Source organism: Magnusiomyces paraingens (assembly GCF_902498895.1).
Source record: "Magnusiomyces paraingens strain CBS 517.90 genome assembly, contig: contig2, whole genome shotgun sequence".
NCBI lineage: Eukaryota > Fungi > Ascomycota > Dipodascomycetes > Dipodascales > Dipodascaceae > Magnusiomyces > Magnusiomyces paraingens.
In genome coordinates, this window is record NW_022474068.1 from 1,491,062 (window position 1) to 1,502,158 (window position 11,097).

Consider the following 11,097-nt stretch of genomic DNA (forward strand, 5'->3'; position numbering starts at 1 on the left):
AATAATATTGGTACACAATTAAATATATATATATATTTGAATAAAATTTCAGATCTCATTCTTTTGTTCACATTATAATTCAGATTACTATCACTTTTAAGCCTTACATGGACATTTCCAAAAAATGAATTGGCTTTGAGTGAAAGATTTGAAATTAAACATTAATATCAATATATATATATATCATCAAAAAAATAAATAAATAAATAATACTTTTAAGCTTCATTATTATTATGATTATTACTATTATTAAAACGATTGGTATGGTTGGTGGATCCCATAGGTTTATTGTCCGATGACATGTGGGGAAGACGTTATTGATTAAATGAAAGAATTTCAGTTGGAGCTTTAAAGAGATAAAAGTATTTAATAAAAATAAAATTAAAATAAAAATAAAATAAAATAAAAATAAAATAAAACAAAATAAAATAAAATAAAAAGCACAAATAAAATTGATTTTATTATAAATGAAATATTTCAATTATTTAAATTAGATTCAATCAATAGTTAAGGGTGTGCCAACATAAATGGTCAGAAATTCTTGTGTCCTAGATACTATATATTAAACAAGATAACCATAAGGAGAGTTTGGTCTATAATAGAAATAAAATAGCATTAGATTCATTTTATTTTAAGAGACAAAAGTATTGTTTAAAATAATAATAATAATAATAAAAATAAAAAGATTTGGTGAGACCTAATTTTTCTTTTTTTTATTTTATCTCTATACAGCTGAATTTTCCATTCAAAAATTGTTTCTTCATCAATGAACAAGATCCTTAAGTGATTTATGATGTTATATTAATTAACATAAAGTATTAAAATTACTTTCATAAAACAATATTGTTTAATTAATTAATAATAGTCTAACCGTACTTTAATATTTGTAATTGTAACAATAAGATTTGAAAAAAAAAACCATATTGGCCATTAATTATCTATTATAATTATATTATACTATTTAAAATACTATTTTTTTTTTAAAAAAAAAGCATTTTAAACTATCAATATAACCGATTGAAAAAAAGACACTTTTAAAACCAAAAATGATGTCCCCTTTTTTTTTTTTTTTTTTTTTTTTTTTTTACTTTTGTAATGAAATGAATTAAAAAAAAAAGTTGTCAAAATTAAAAAATTTAAACCTTTTATATACTCAGGTTTAACACACAATAAAAAAAATTGAAACTTTTGTTAAATTAAATTACAGATAATAAGATTTTACAATTTGGCCTAGACATTTGAGAAATATAATATATATATATATATTCTGTTGAAATTTGAACAATAGTTCAAACATAAAGTCTGGATTGAAAAGCTTAATATATAGTAATTACTAAGTTAAACTTCTCAAATCACACTTTTGTTATCATTATAAATATAATAAATACTTTTAAAAACCAGTTATCCAAGAACAATATTTAATCCAATTTCAATTTTTTTTTTTGTAATAATGATTAATCCTAGTTTTTAAATATCAAAATATAATTCATGTTTTTTTATTTATTTTTTAATTTTTTTCATTTTATTTTATTTCCTTTCATTTCATTCCCAAATCTTTTGACGGATGAGCTCGGTGATATCCGTTGCAATTTAGGAATTATAGCAATATACCTAAATTGCAATAGAAAAATTTTAGAACCTCCCCTCCCAAAAAAAAAAAAAAAAATAAATCCAACTTGTTTTGCCAACTTTAAAAATTCTTATTTTTTTAATTTTTTTTTTTTTTTTCTTTTCCATTCTGTTCCGTTTTGTTCTCAACACTTCCAAATTGTCCACTTTAACTTCCATATTCCCTTCCATCCTCCGCCGCCTACGTCTAATCATGGCTGACTCTCTTCCTAAAAAGACAACAAAGCCCACCGGCCGTGAGCTCTACGAGCAGATCGGCTGCCCTAAAACCGTCGTGGCCCCGATGGTTGACCAGAGTGAACTCGCGTGGCGTATCCTTTCGCGTCGATATGGTGCAGACCTCTGCTATACCCCCATGTATCATGCGCGTCTTTTTGCCACCAGCGAACAATATCGTGCTGATATGTTTGGCGATGGAGATGGCGACCCAGCTACTGATAGACCCTTGGTCGTCCAGTTTTGCGCAAATAAACCCGAAGAGTTGCTTGCGGCCGCGCGCCTCGTAGAGGACCGTTGCGATGCTGTTGACCTTAATCTCGGTTGCCCTCAGGGTATTGCTAAACGTGGGCACTACGGGTCTTTCCTTATGGAAGACTGGGATCTTATCTATAACCTTATCAACATACTACATAAAGAACTCAAGATCCCAGTCACAGCCAAAATCCGCATCTACAATGATCGTGAAAAAACCCTCGCTTATGCAAAACATGTACTTTCTGCTGGTGCACAGTTTCTTACAGTCCATGGACGTACCCGTGAAATGAAGGGCCAAATGACAGGCATCGCCGACTGGTCCATGATTAAATACCTCCGCGATAACCTCCCTCCAGACACTGTCATGATTGCAAACGGAAACCTGCTTTACCAAGAAGATATTGATCGCAGTTTGCATACAAATAATGTTGATGCTGTCATGTCAGCCGAAGGTAACCTCTACAACCCAGCTATTTTCAACTCAGTTTACCACAAGATTGACGACCGGTTCCCTCGTGTTGATAAGCTTCTGAGAGAGTACTTTGAGATTGTTAAAACCACTCCTGGTAACGCTTCGCGTATTGCCATGAAGTCCCACTTTTTCAAAATTATGCACGCGTTCCTACCTATTCATACAGATATCCGCGCCAAACTCGGCAGCCTGCGCAAATACGAGCTTGAAGAGTTTGAAAAAATTGTCTCCGAGGTCGAGGCTACGGTTGAAGGCATTTTGGCTTCAGGCGTTGAAGATATTATTGTGGAAAATGAAAAATTAGAGGATTGGGGTGGATCATACAAGGCTATCCCCTACTGGCGATGCCAGCCCTACTTTAGAACTGTCAACGGTATCAAGTCAAATGGCAAGCGTGTGAGCGAAGAGGTAACTGAGTCTCGTAAAAAGAAAAAAGATGAGAAGGTAGAAAAAGAAGAAGAAAAGAAAGAGGAAACGATTGAGGAGAAATCTTAAGAAAAGATTGAGGAAATGGCTTAGATAAATGTAAATCCCATAATGTAATTCTATTCAAACCCTGGAAGTGATGCAATGTAAGATTCAATGTCCAACACCAATAAATCGTTGGCAAGTACGGCCGAAGACACGGGGTCAACGGGGTAGAGAGGGTTTTTGGATGCATATTCGACATACATGCTACCATAAATGTGCCTCAGAACTGCTCCTTGACTTTCAAGTCCTGGGTCCGAAACCAGAACAAAACGCACGTTTGAAGGTGTTTCGTAGAAATGGACCTTATATTTGGATGTAGAAAAAGTCGTGAATCCATCTGCATCGTCCGTGAGTTTACGAGCCATATTGCGCAAACTGAACACAACACCAAACACCAGTTTCCCCAGCTCACTGTCAAAAAGTGGGTGGTGCAAAGCTGTGGCAGCAATAGCTGAAGGCCCATTGTTTTTTTGGCCTCGTGGAACAACTGCGACTGACGGTTGGAGCACATTGGCATCGACCTGTAAAGGCGGTGGCGCTCGGCGATATACAAAATCACCAGGCACAAAACTCTGTAAAGAAGACGATGAAGAGCCCCCAGCACCGGAAGCTGCAGCAGCAGCTGACGCTGACGAATCGAGTGAGGCTTTGGTTGCGAGGGGTGAGCCCAACCCGCCAGTTGCAGATGAACCAATATATGAGTTGGGTCTGCGTGCAGCACGCTGGCGCTGCCAGTCTTTGGCGTAGACACAATTGCCTTATAAAAAGTTAGGGAAAGTACAAAAAACAAAAAAAAAAAAAACTTCTATTTTCTAGGGAGGAAACTTACAGTGCCGGTCAAAGATCCAAAATGAATAGATGGTCATTTCTTGTTGGGTTATGAAAGAGTTTAAAAAGGGTGGTGGTGCATTTAACGGGGGCTAAATTGCCAGCACAGGACCGGCCGCATTGAGTAAGGCATTTTGGGCAATTTTTATTTTATTTTATTTTATTTTTTTAATATGGTCTTAACATTGATAGACTATCTCCAAAAATAATATATATATATATATATATATATATATATATATTAATATATATACTTGTGTACTTGAATACTTAAATACTTAAATTAACACATTTACCGAATATACTTGTCCATAAACTTCCGGTGAAAATCGGACCGCAAAGCATCGTTTACAAACCCATGTTTCGGCGCGTCCTCGGGTCGTACAGCAAGACCCCGTGCTTGGTCCGCAAACACGCCTTCACTGTACCATCTCCGGCGCACAGTGACTGTTCCACTGCTACCCTCACGTAACAACGGGTTCCCTTCAGCAATCTCACGCTCTCGTTCAGCCTCCTCTTCAGCTTTAGCGCGCTCAGCGCGTTCTTCTTCAATCTTGCGCAGCTCGCGCCGCAGTTCTTCAGCTTCGTCTTCAGAATCTTCGTCTTCTTCGTCTTCATCATCGTCATCATCATCATCGTCATCATCACTATTTTCTTCCTTCCCAGACCCTCCAGAGTCACCCCTATCATCGTCATCTCGATCTTCGGGATCGACCTCTAAAACACGCCGCCTTTTAACTAATCCTTGTTCCTCTAAATCTTGTTCTTTATTGTCTTCATCATCGTCATTATTATCATTATCATCGACAGAAGATTCTCCATGCACCACTAATGCCTTTCGTTTGGTCGCTCGGCCAGATCCTTCCTCTTTTGCTAGTAATGCAGCCCGTAGTCGTTCTCGCTCGTCCATTTCCTGTGGCTCACCATCATCGTAACGATCTGCCACACCTCCTTGGCCCTTTCCACGAACCTTGAGCTTTGTGTGAGACGGCAAAAACCGCTTGTGAAGAATAGAGCCTGTGCTTTGGGAAGTCTTGCCCTTTGCTGGGTCAAATGTCGGTCTGTGTGCCGTCGTCATCTCTAAGATCAGTTTATTTTATATTTGTATTTGTATGTGTTTATGTGTGTTTTGCAGGTTGTGTCAAGAGTGTGGCGTATAATTTTTTAATTAAATTAACAATAATTAAAAATAAATATTACTAATCATAATAAAATACTTTGTTTGTTTGTCTGTCTGTTTGTTTATTTATTTATTTGTTTATTTGTTTATTTATTTATTTTTTTAATTAATTTACTTTTGTAATTTTCTGATTTTCTTTCACCACCACCATTCCCACCGCTTTCAAATCACCACCAAAGGATCTGCTGGCTTTCCCAAAAGGCCCTTCCACAAAACATCACACCTCTACCGCCTTGAATATACTCCAGCTCAATCCCATTCACCACACCTTTATGTTTGTTTCTTACGCTTGAAACCTTTTTATTTATTCATTCATTTTTTTATTTTTTCATTTATTTAAATTCTTCTCCTCTCCTTTTTTTTCACGTGAACTCTCTTCTCTTACATCCACCGCTGCCGCCTCTGCTGCCGCCGCATCTCATTGCATCTTCCCTCCATGGCCGCCACCGGTCCCTGCCGTCCGCCGTCAGCAAGCCCGCCAGCCTCGCCGGCAGTCTCTTCACCGGCAGTCTCTTTACCGGCGTCTCCAACTTCTTTACATCATTTCCTACCATCTTTACATCGTGCACCTTCTCTGAGGTCACGACAATCTTCTTCCCCTCCCCCAGATTCCACACATGCACCTTCCCCGATAATACCCCCAGAAGAAAAAGAAGACCATGATGATGATATCCAATCTCAGAATGACAATCAGTCCACTATTAAAACACTAGCTCAATCTGATGAGATTGAAGCAGAAGAATCATCTGCTGTGACAACAATAGAACTCACTGATGCCATCACCACTACCACAACAGATACAACCCCTGCCATTGCCACCGAAGAACTTCCAAACATCTCAGAATCTGATGTTTCAGAAGCTTATCTAGACGACACCATAATCGAAGCCCTTGCTCGTCTTATGGAGGCTCACATTGGGCCTGAGGCCGAGGAACTTGCATGCAGACCGCCATACAAGTCTGCACTGCCATATACCGATGTGCGCGACTTCGCCTACGCAGCAAGCAATCCACTGCACTACGGCGTCTCGCCGGGTCCCACACCTCGCTCCAGCGACTCATTTTCCGACGACGACGACGACGACTACATAGATGACGACATTTACGACAACCTTGACGACTACAATAATTATTATCACAATGATGACCACCACTCCCTAGATCACGATTATCACGACCCTACTAATGACCCTAATGACCCCCGACAAATACCCCCATACCCGGATTCGTACCACATGGACGGTGGCCCACCATGGCGTGAGGACCCAGACCTGGCATCTCCTGTTGTTACCATGCACTCCGTCGGCGACCGCATAAGCCGCGAATTTGAATTTTCTGTGGCCTCCGTCGATGAGATCCACGGCCGCGCCGTCGCTCTCTTTGACTTTGAACCAGAAAACGATAATGAAGCGCCTCTCCGCGTCGGCCAGGTGATCTGGGTGTCGTACCGCCATGGCCAAGGGTGGCTTGTCGCAGAAGACCCTGCAACAGGCGAAACAGGCCTCGTACCTGAGGAATACGTCCGCATGCTGGAAAAAAAGGAGCCTCCAGGGCCTGATGCTGATAGTGAAGAGGCTTGGGTGGATGAGGATGAGGATAACGGTGATGAGGATGATAATGATCCCTATAACTACAACAGCAACTTGCCCCCGGAATCCAGTGCGGGCCCGCTGGCGTCGGCCCTGCAAAACACTCACATCAATTAGAAGGCCAAAAGGAAGGGAAATGTAATGAAAAAGAAAGACTGTGGGACAGAATAAAAATAAAAATAAAAGTAAAATAAAAAAAAAGAGACAAGTGTGTACTTTATGCAAAAATTTTAAAAATAATTTTAAAAAAATAAAAATAAGTGTCCAATTAATTTGAATAAAAGTTTGATTTTCAGTTTTTTTTACAGGCATAAACCACGAACTTCCTGTGGTCGCTTATTGTACAACGAATCTACAGACCGAGCCTGAAGTACATTACTCAGTGCCAATCGCGAAGCCATGCGCCGTTGAACACCAATAACATCTGCCGTGGTTCCCAGGCGAGAAAGTGCATCAAGACGACTTCCAGTCAGAGCGTGACGTAACACTCGCAAAGCGCCAGCGCCTTCTTCTCCAGGTGCTGTTTGTCTGTTTTGTAGCATGAGCATTTCAGCATTTACTGCTTCCGCAGGCGCAATTGCTAGTTGTGAGCGTCCGTCTCCGTACTCTTCCTTCTCTTGGCCATGGTTGTAGTACCATTCAACAAGGCGAGCAACAGTTGCCGCTCGGTCGCGTGCACACCGTGCTACAACATTTAGCTGTTGCCTCAGGTTACTTGCACTTACTTGCCCATACCCACCACTCGCCTTCATCCCAACAATACTGCTTTCCACCTTGTTGAGCGATGTTTTAAGCTCTTGTACGGCCAACCGTAACTTTCGCTGCATTTCCGACGCATGTAAAGGTAATGCCCGTCCTTGTGAAATCACACACTCGGTTTGCACATGACTTTGGAGCTCAAGTCCAACACTAAATACTCGTCGACCGGTTTCTTGTGTATCCTGTAAAAGATCCTTAATGTTGATATCCTGATAAATAGAAACCTGTCTTACAGCGTATATTGCATCCTTGGTAGCATCAACGAGATACCTACTTTGTTCAAGGGTCCATTCAGAAGGGTCTGGCCAAATTTTTTTCTTTTCAAGACTGTTTTCAAGCCCGCTTTCATCAGTTGTTTCGCTTTCAGATTCACTGTAATTCTCTGAATCTTCTTCATAATCTTCTTCAAAGTCCTCGGTTCTGTTAGAATCAATATACCCATCCAGTCTCTTACTGTTTACAGCGAGAATACGTAACTGATAATTAATTTGGTTAAAGATTCCCAAAATCTCAGCTTCTTCATATGATGAAACTGATTTTAACGAAGGAACAATATCTTGGAGCCCATCCAGAGAAATGTATATTGGTAACAGATCCAAGTTTATTGGAGCTATTAAGTCGTCATCTGTATCCAAATCATCCGAATCATCCGAATCAAAGCAACAATCGGAGACGTCAACATCAGGTTGAGGCTCCTCTGTCTGAAGCTCTGCATCAACAGTAACAACAGGGGGGAGTTCAGGAGACGGTGGCATGCTGGGTCCAACAGACTTTTCTGTAAACAATTTAGGTGGCTCTTTAGGTTCTTCTGGCTCGGTCTTTTCGGGCTCTTTTGACTTAACATCTTCAGATTTGTCATCAAGTTCAGAAGGTTGAATTTCCTCAAAATTTTCGGTTTTTTCAAATTCCACTGGAGTTTCAGTTTTTTCTGATATATGAGGGTTTTCAATATTTTCAATATTTTCAGTTTCGACAGAAGACTTTGCAATTCTCTTAGAATCCACAGTTTCAGAATTAGTAGAAAATTTAAACTCTGATTCGGATTCTGGATTAGGTTCAACGGAATCACTCTTTTCAGAACTCGAGCCAGGCTCGTTAACTTCACAAAAGCTGCTCATCTCAGACACTCGATCCAAGTCATCCTTATTAATTTGGTCCGAATCTTGAAACAAGGGAGAACCCTTTTCAGAAGACCCTTCATTTAACTCTGATGATACAGTGAAATCGTTTAAATGGGGGGTTTCAAATAACGCTTCCGACTCTTCATCCTTGGCATTCTCTTTCTTGGTGAAATTTGTTTCTAACGGCCTTTCATCTGACTTTACACCAATATTTCCCCATTTAGACGTCAGGGATTTGGGCTGGTCAATTTCCGAATCAAAAGATGAATTTATGGACGATTCTTCTGATGAAATATCATCATCGCTGTCATCAAAATGAGAATTTGATTGAATTCCTGAGATAGAAGCTGCAAGCCCAGACAAATCCAAAGATCCTACCACTTTGTCATTAGAAGTTGATGGAATCGAGGGTTTTATAGCGTCAGTAAAAGAAGGGGATTGAAACGGATTAGAAACAGGCAAGTTATTTGAAAGAGAAAATGGGTTTGATGGTGAAGAGCTTGAAAGCTTTTGCAAAGTCTCAGTACCTTTCCCGCTTGTATCTGAACCTATTTTCGGTTTTTGAAAAGGGCTGGATGTAGAAATTGCTGTCCCATAAACAACCTCTGGGGTAGGCTCAACAGGTGGCTCAACAGGTGATTTAGACACAAAGGGGCTAGATGATATAGGGGTTTGATTGATTGAGCCAATAGAAGATGTTCCACTGGTATTATTGAATAAAGTTGGATTTGCAAATGCTGATGGTGTTAATGTTGGTGTTGAAAATTTATCAACTGATGAACTAGATGGTTCAGGTTCTTTGTCATGTAACGGTGATGTAGCAGATTTTAATAATTCATCCTTGTTTAAATCATCCTCAATAGAAGGTACTTCTTTTTTAAATGATAAATCATTAGGTAATTGAATGTGTTTACTTTCTTCTTCTGGTTTCTCATTCTTAGCTTGCTCAAAAGGCTCATTAGACTCTGTCCCTGGCTCAATATAAAATTCTTTTTTATAGCTTTGTAAGAGTCCATTAAGTGACATTGCCTTTTCAACAATCGCGGGCTTGTTAACTATATGCCAAAGATAAATCATCCCCCGATTGTCAAGCAGCCACAAAATAGGAAGAGGTTCATAAGATTCCTCCATTCCGGCATAAGCGTCTTCAATCTTTTTTGTAGAAGAAAAGTCAAGAGCTACACCCAAAGGCGAAAGTTCCCCATCGTCGCAAAAATCCAAAGCGGCTTTTTGATAATCTTCTTCTGCACATAAAACCTCATTTTCATTGAATATTTCAACGTCCGCTGATTGTGCGGATGCGACAATAAAAACATATTTGCTTGCCTTGTTTGGGTGGTTTAGCGCAAAAGCTTGATCGGAAATCCAGTTTCGCATAACGACTCCATACCAGCAAGGAGTACGTTCAAAATCTCCATAACAGTTTCCGACTTCTGCACTCTCCCATGTAAATCCATCGTCATTAATTTTAACCAAAAAAACAGAAACCTCATTACTTCCGGTAAAGACCACTTGCACCAAGTTTTCATCAACTGCATTGATAGAGATGACTTTTTGGTCTTGAAGAGGTGGATATGTAAAAGAGCGTAATTTTTTACTATCTTTAAACTGGATTAATTCGGAAGGTCCAGCAATAAAATAAGAATGATTACCTGGCGTCCATGAAAACGCGGTGGCGGTTTGTGTACTGCTATCATTAAGGGGCGTGTAAGATAATGATCCGTTTATATCACCAAGAACTACTAAGCCGTTAGCCAAAAGCAATGCAAATTTTTTAGGATTCTTTGGCTGGGGATAAATCCCCAAAGCTTCAGCTATAGTGTTGTCCAAGTTCTTTGCTTCGCCAAGTCCTGTTTTATTAAAAGAAAATAACAAAACTTCCTTTTCAACTGTTGTCACAAGAATTGAAGTTTCATCGGCAGTAAATGAGACATTGGTCACAGTGCTGGATGTAGTTACGGTTGATATAGGTTCAATTGGATCTGAATATATTGTGGATTTGTCAAACAAATGAATGGCTAGAATGTTAGTAATAAACATAAAGGAGAGTAATATTATGACTTACTGGAATTTGCAGCAGCTACCACAAAACCAGTGATATTAGCAATATCAAGAAGATTAACAGGTAAACTAGGAACATTTGCAAAAGAATTTAAATGTAGCAGATCCTTAGGTCCACTTTTAAATTCAGGTTTAAATGACCAATCCTAAAAATTTTTATTAGTACAAAATGTGATTTTATTATTTTTTAAAAATGAATACCTCTGAAAAATTAGAAGGAAGCTTATTTACAGGTTCCGACATTTTTTAAATATAGATAAAAATTTCCAGATCAGGTGGGAAATGTCATAAGCTAGTCAAATCGAAATGTTGTTGGTATGTTTTGGTGGTGACTGTAAAAAAAAAATAAAGTAGGTGGGTTGTGGTGAATTCTCCTGCCCTTACCTCAAAGATACTTTATTACGTCATCATGACAAATATTTTAAATTAAATTAAATTAAACCTTACCCTATGAATAACTGTTTTATTAATTTAAATTTTTAATGCTAAGCTTTCAAAAAATAGATTTTGAAAA

The 11,097-nt window shown here is 38.8% G+C and overlaps 5 protein-coding genes across 5 annotated transcripts; 2 read left to right on the forward strand and 3 right to left on the reverse strand.

Annotated features, from left to right (window-relative positions):
- Positions 1-1,822: 1,822 nt before the first annotated feature.
- On the forward strand, positions 1,823-3,070 carry SAPINGB_P002202 (uncharacterized protein; the record flags this gene model as incomplete). Its single annotated transcript, XM_031996921.1, has 1 exon — positions 1,823-3,070. The coding sequence occupies one exon, from the start codon at positions 1,823-1,825 to the stop codon at positions 3,068-3,070; it is 1,248 nt and encodes a 415-aa protein (XP_031852812.1).
- Positions 3,071-3,120: 50 nt separating this feature from the next.
- Positions 3,121-3,912, reverse strand: SAPINGB_P002203 (uncharacterized protein; the record flags this gene model as incomplete). Its single annotated transcript, XM_031996922.1, has 2 exons — positions 3,121-3,803; positions 3,876-3,912. 2 exons carry the CDS (start codon positions 3,910-3,912, stop codon positions 3,121-3,123), a joined length of 720 nt encoding a protein of 239 aa, XP_031852813.1.
- Positions 3,913-4,166: 254 nt separating this feature from the next.
- SAPINGB_P002204 (uncharacterized protein) lies at positions 4,167-4,952 on the reverse strand (the record flags this gene model as incomplete). The annotated part of the gene is made up of 1 exon (XM_031996923.1): positions 4,167-4,952. One exon carries the CDS (start codon positions 4,950-4,952, stop codon positions 4,167-4,169), a length of 786 nt encoding a protein of 261 aa, XP_031852814.1.
- A 538-nt stretch (positions 4,953-5,490) lies between these two features.
- On the forward strand, positions 5,491-6,759 carry SAPINGB_P002205 (uncharacterized protein; the record flags this gene model as incomplete). Its single annotated transcript, XM_031996924.1, has 1 exon — positions 5,491-6,759. The coding sequence occupies one exon, from the start codon at positions 5,491-5,493 to the stop codon at positions 6,757-6,759; it is 1,269 nt and encodes a 422-aa protein (XP_031852815.1).
- A 185-nt stretch (positions 6,760-6,944) lies between these two features.
- SAPINGB_P002206 (uncharacterized protein) lies at positions 6,945-10,826 on the reverse strand (the record flags this gene model as incomplete). The annotated part of the gene is made up of 3 exons (XM_031996925.1): positions 6,945-10,540; positions 10,588-10,729; positions 10,785-10,826. The coding sequence occupies 3 exons, from the start codon at positions 10,824-10,826 to the stop codon at positions 6,945-6,947; spliced, it is 3,780 nt and encodes a 1,259-aa protein (XP_031852816.1).
- Between the last annotated feature and the right edge of the window lie 271 nt (positions 10,827-11,097).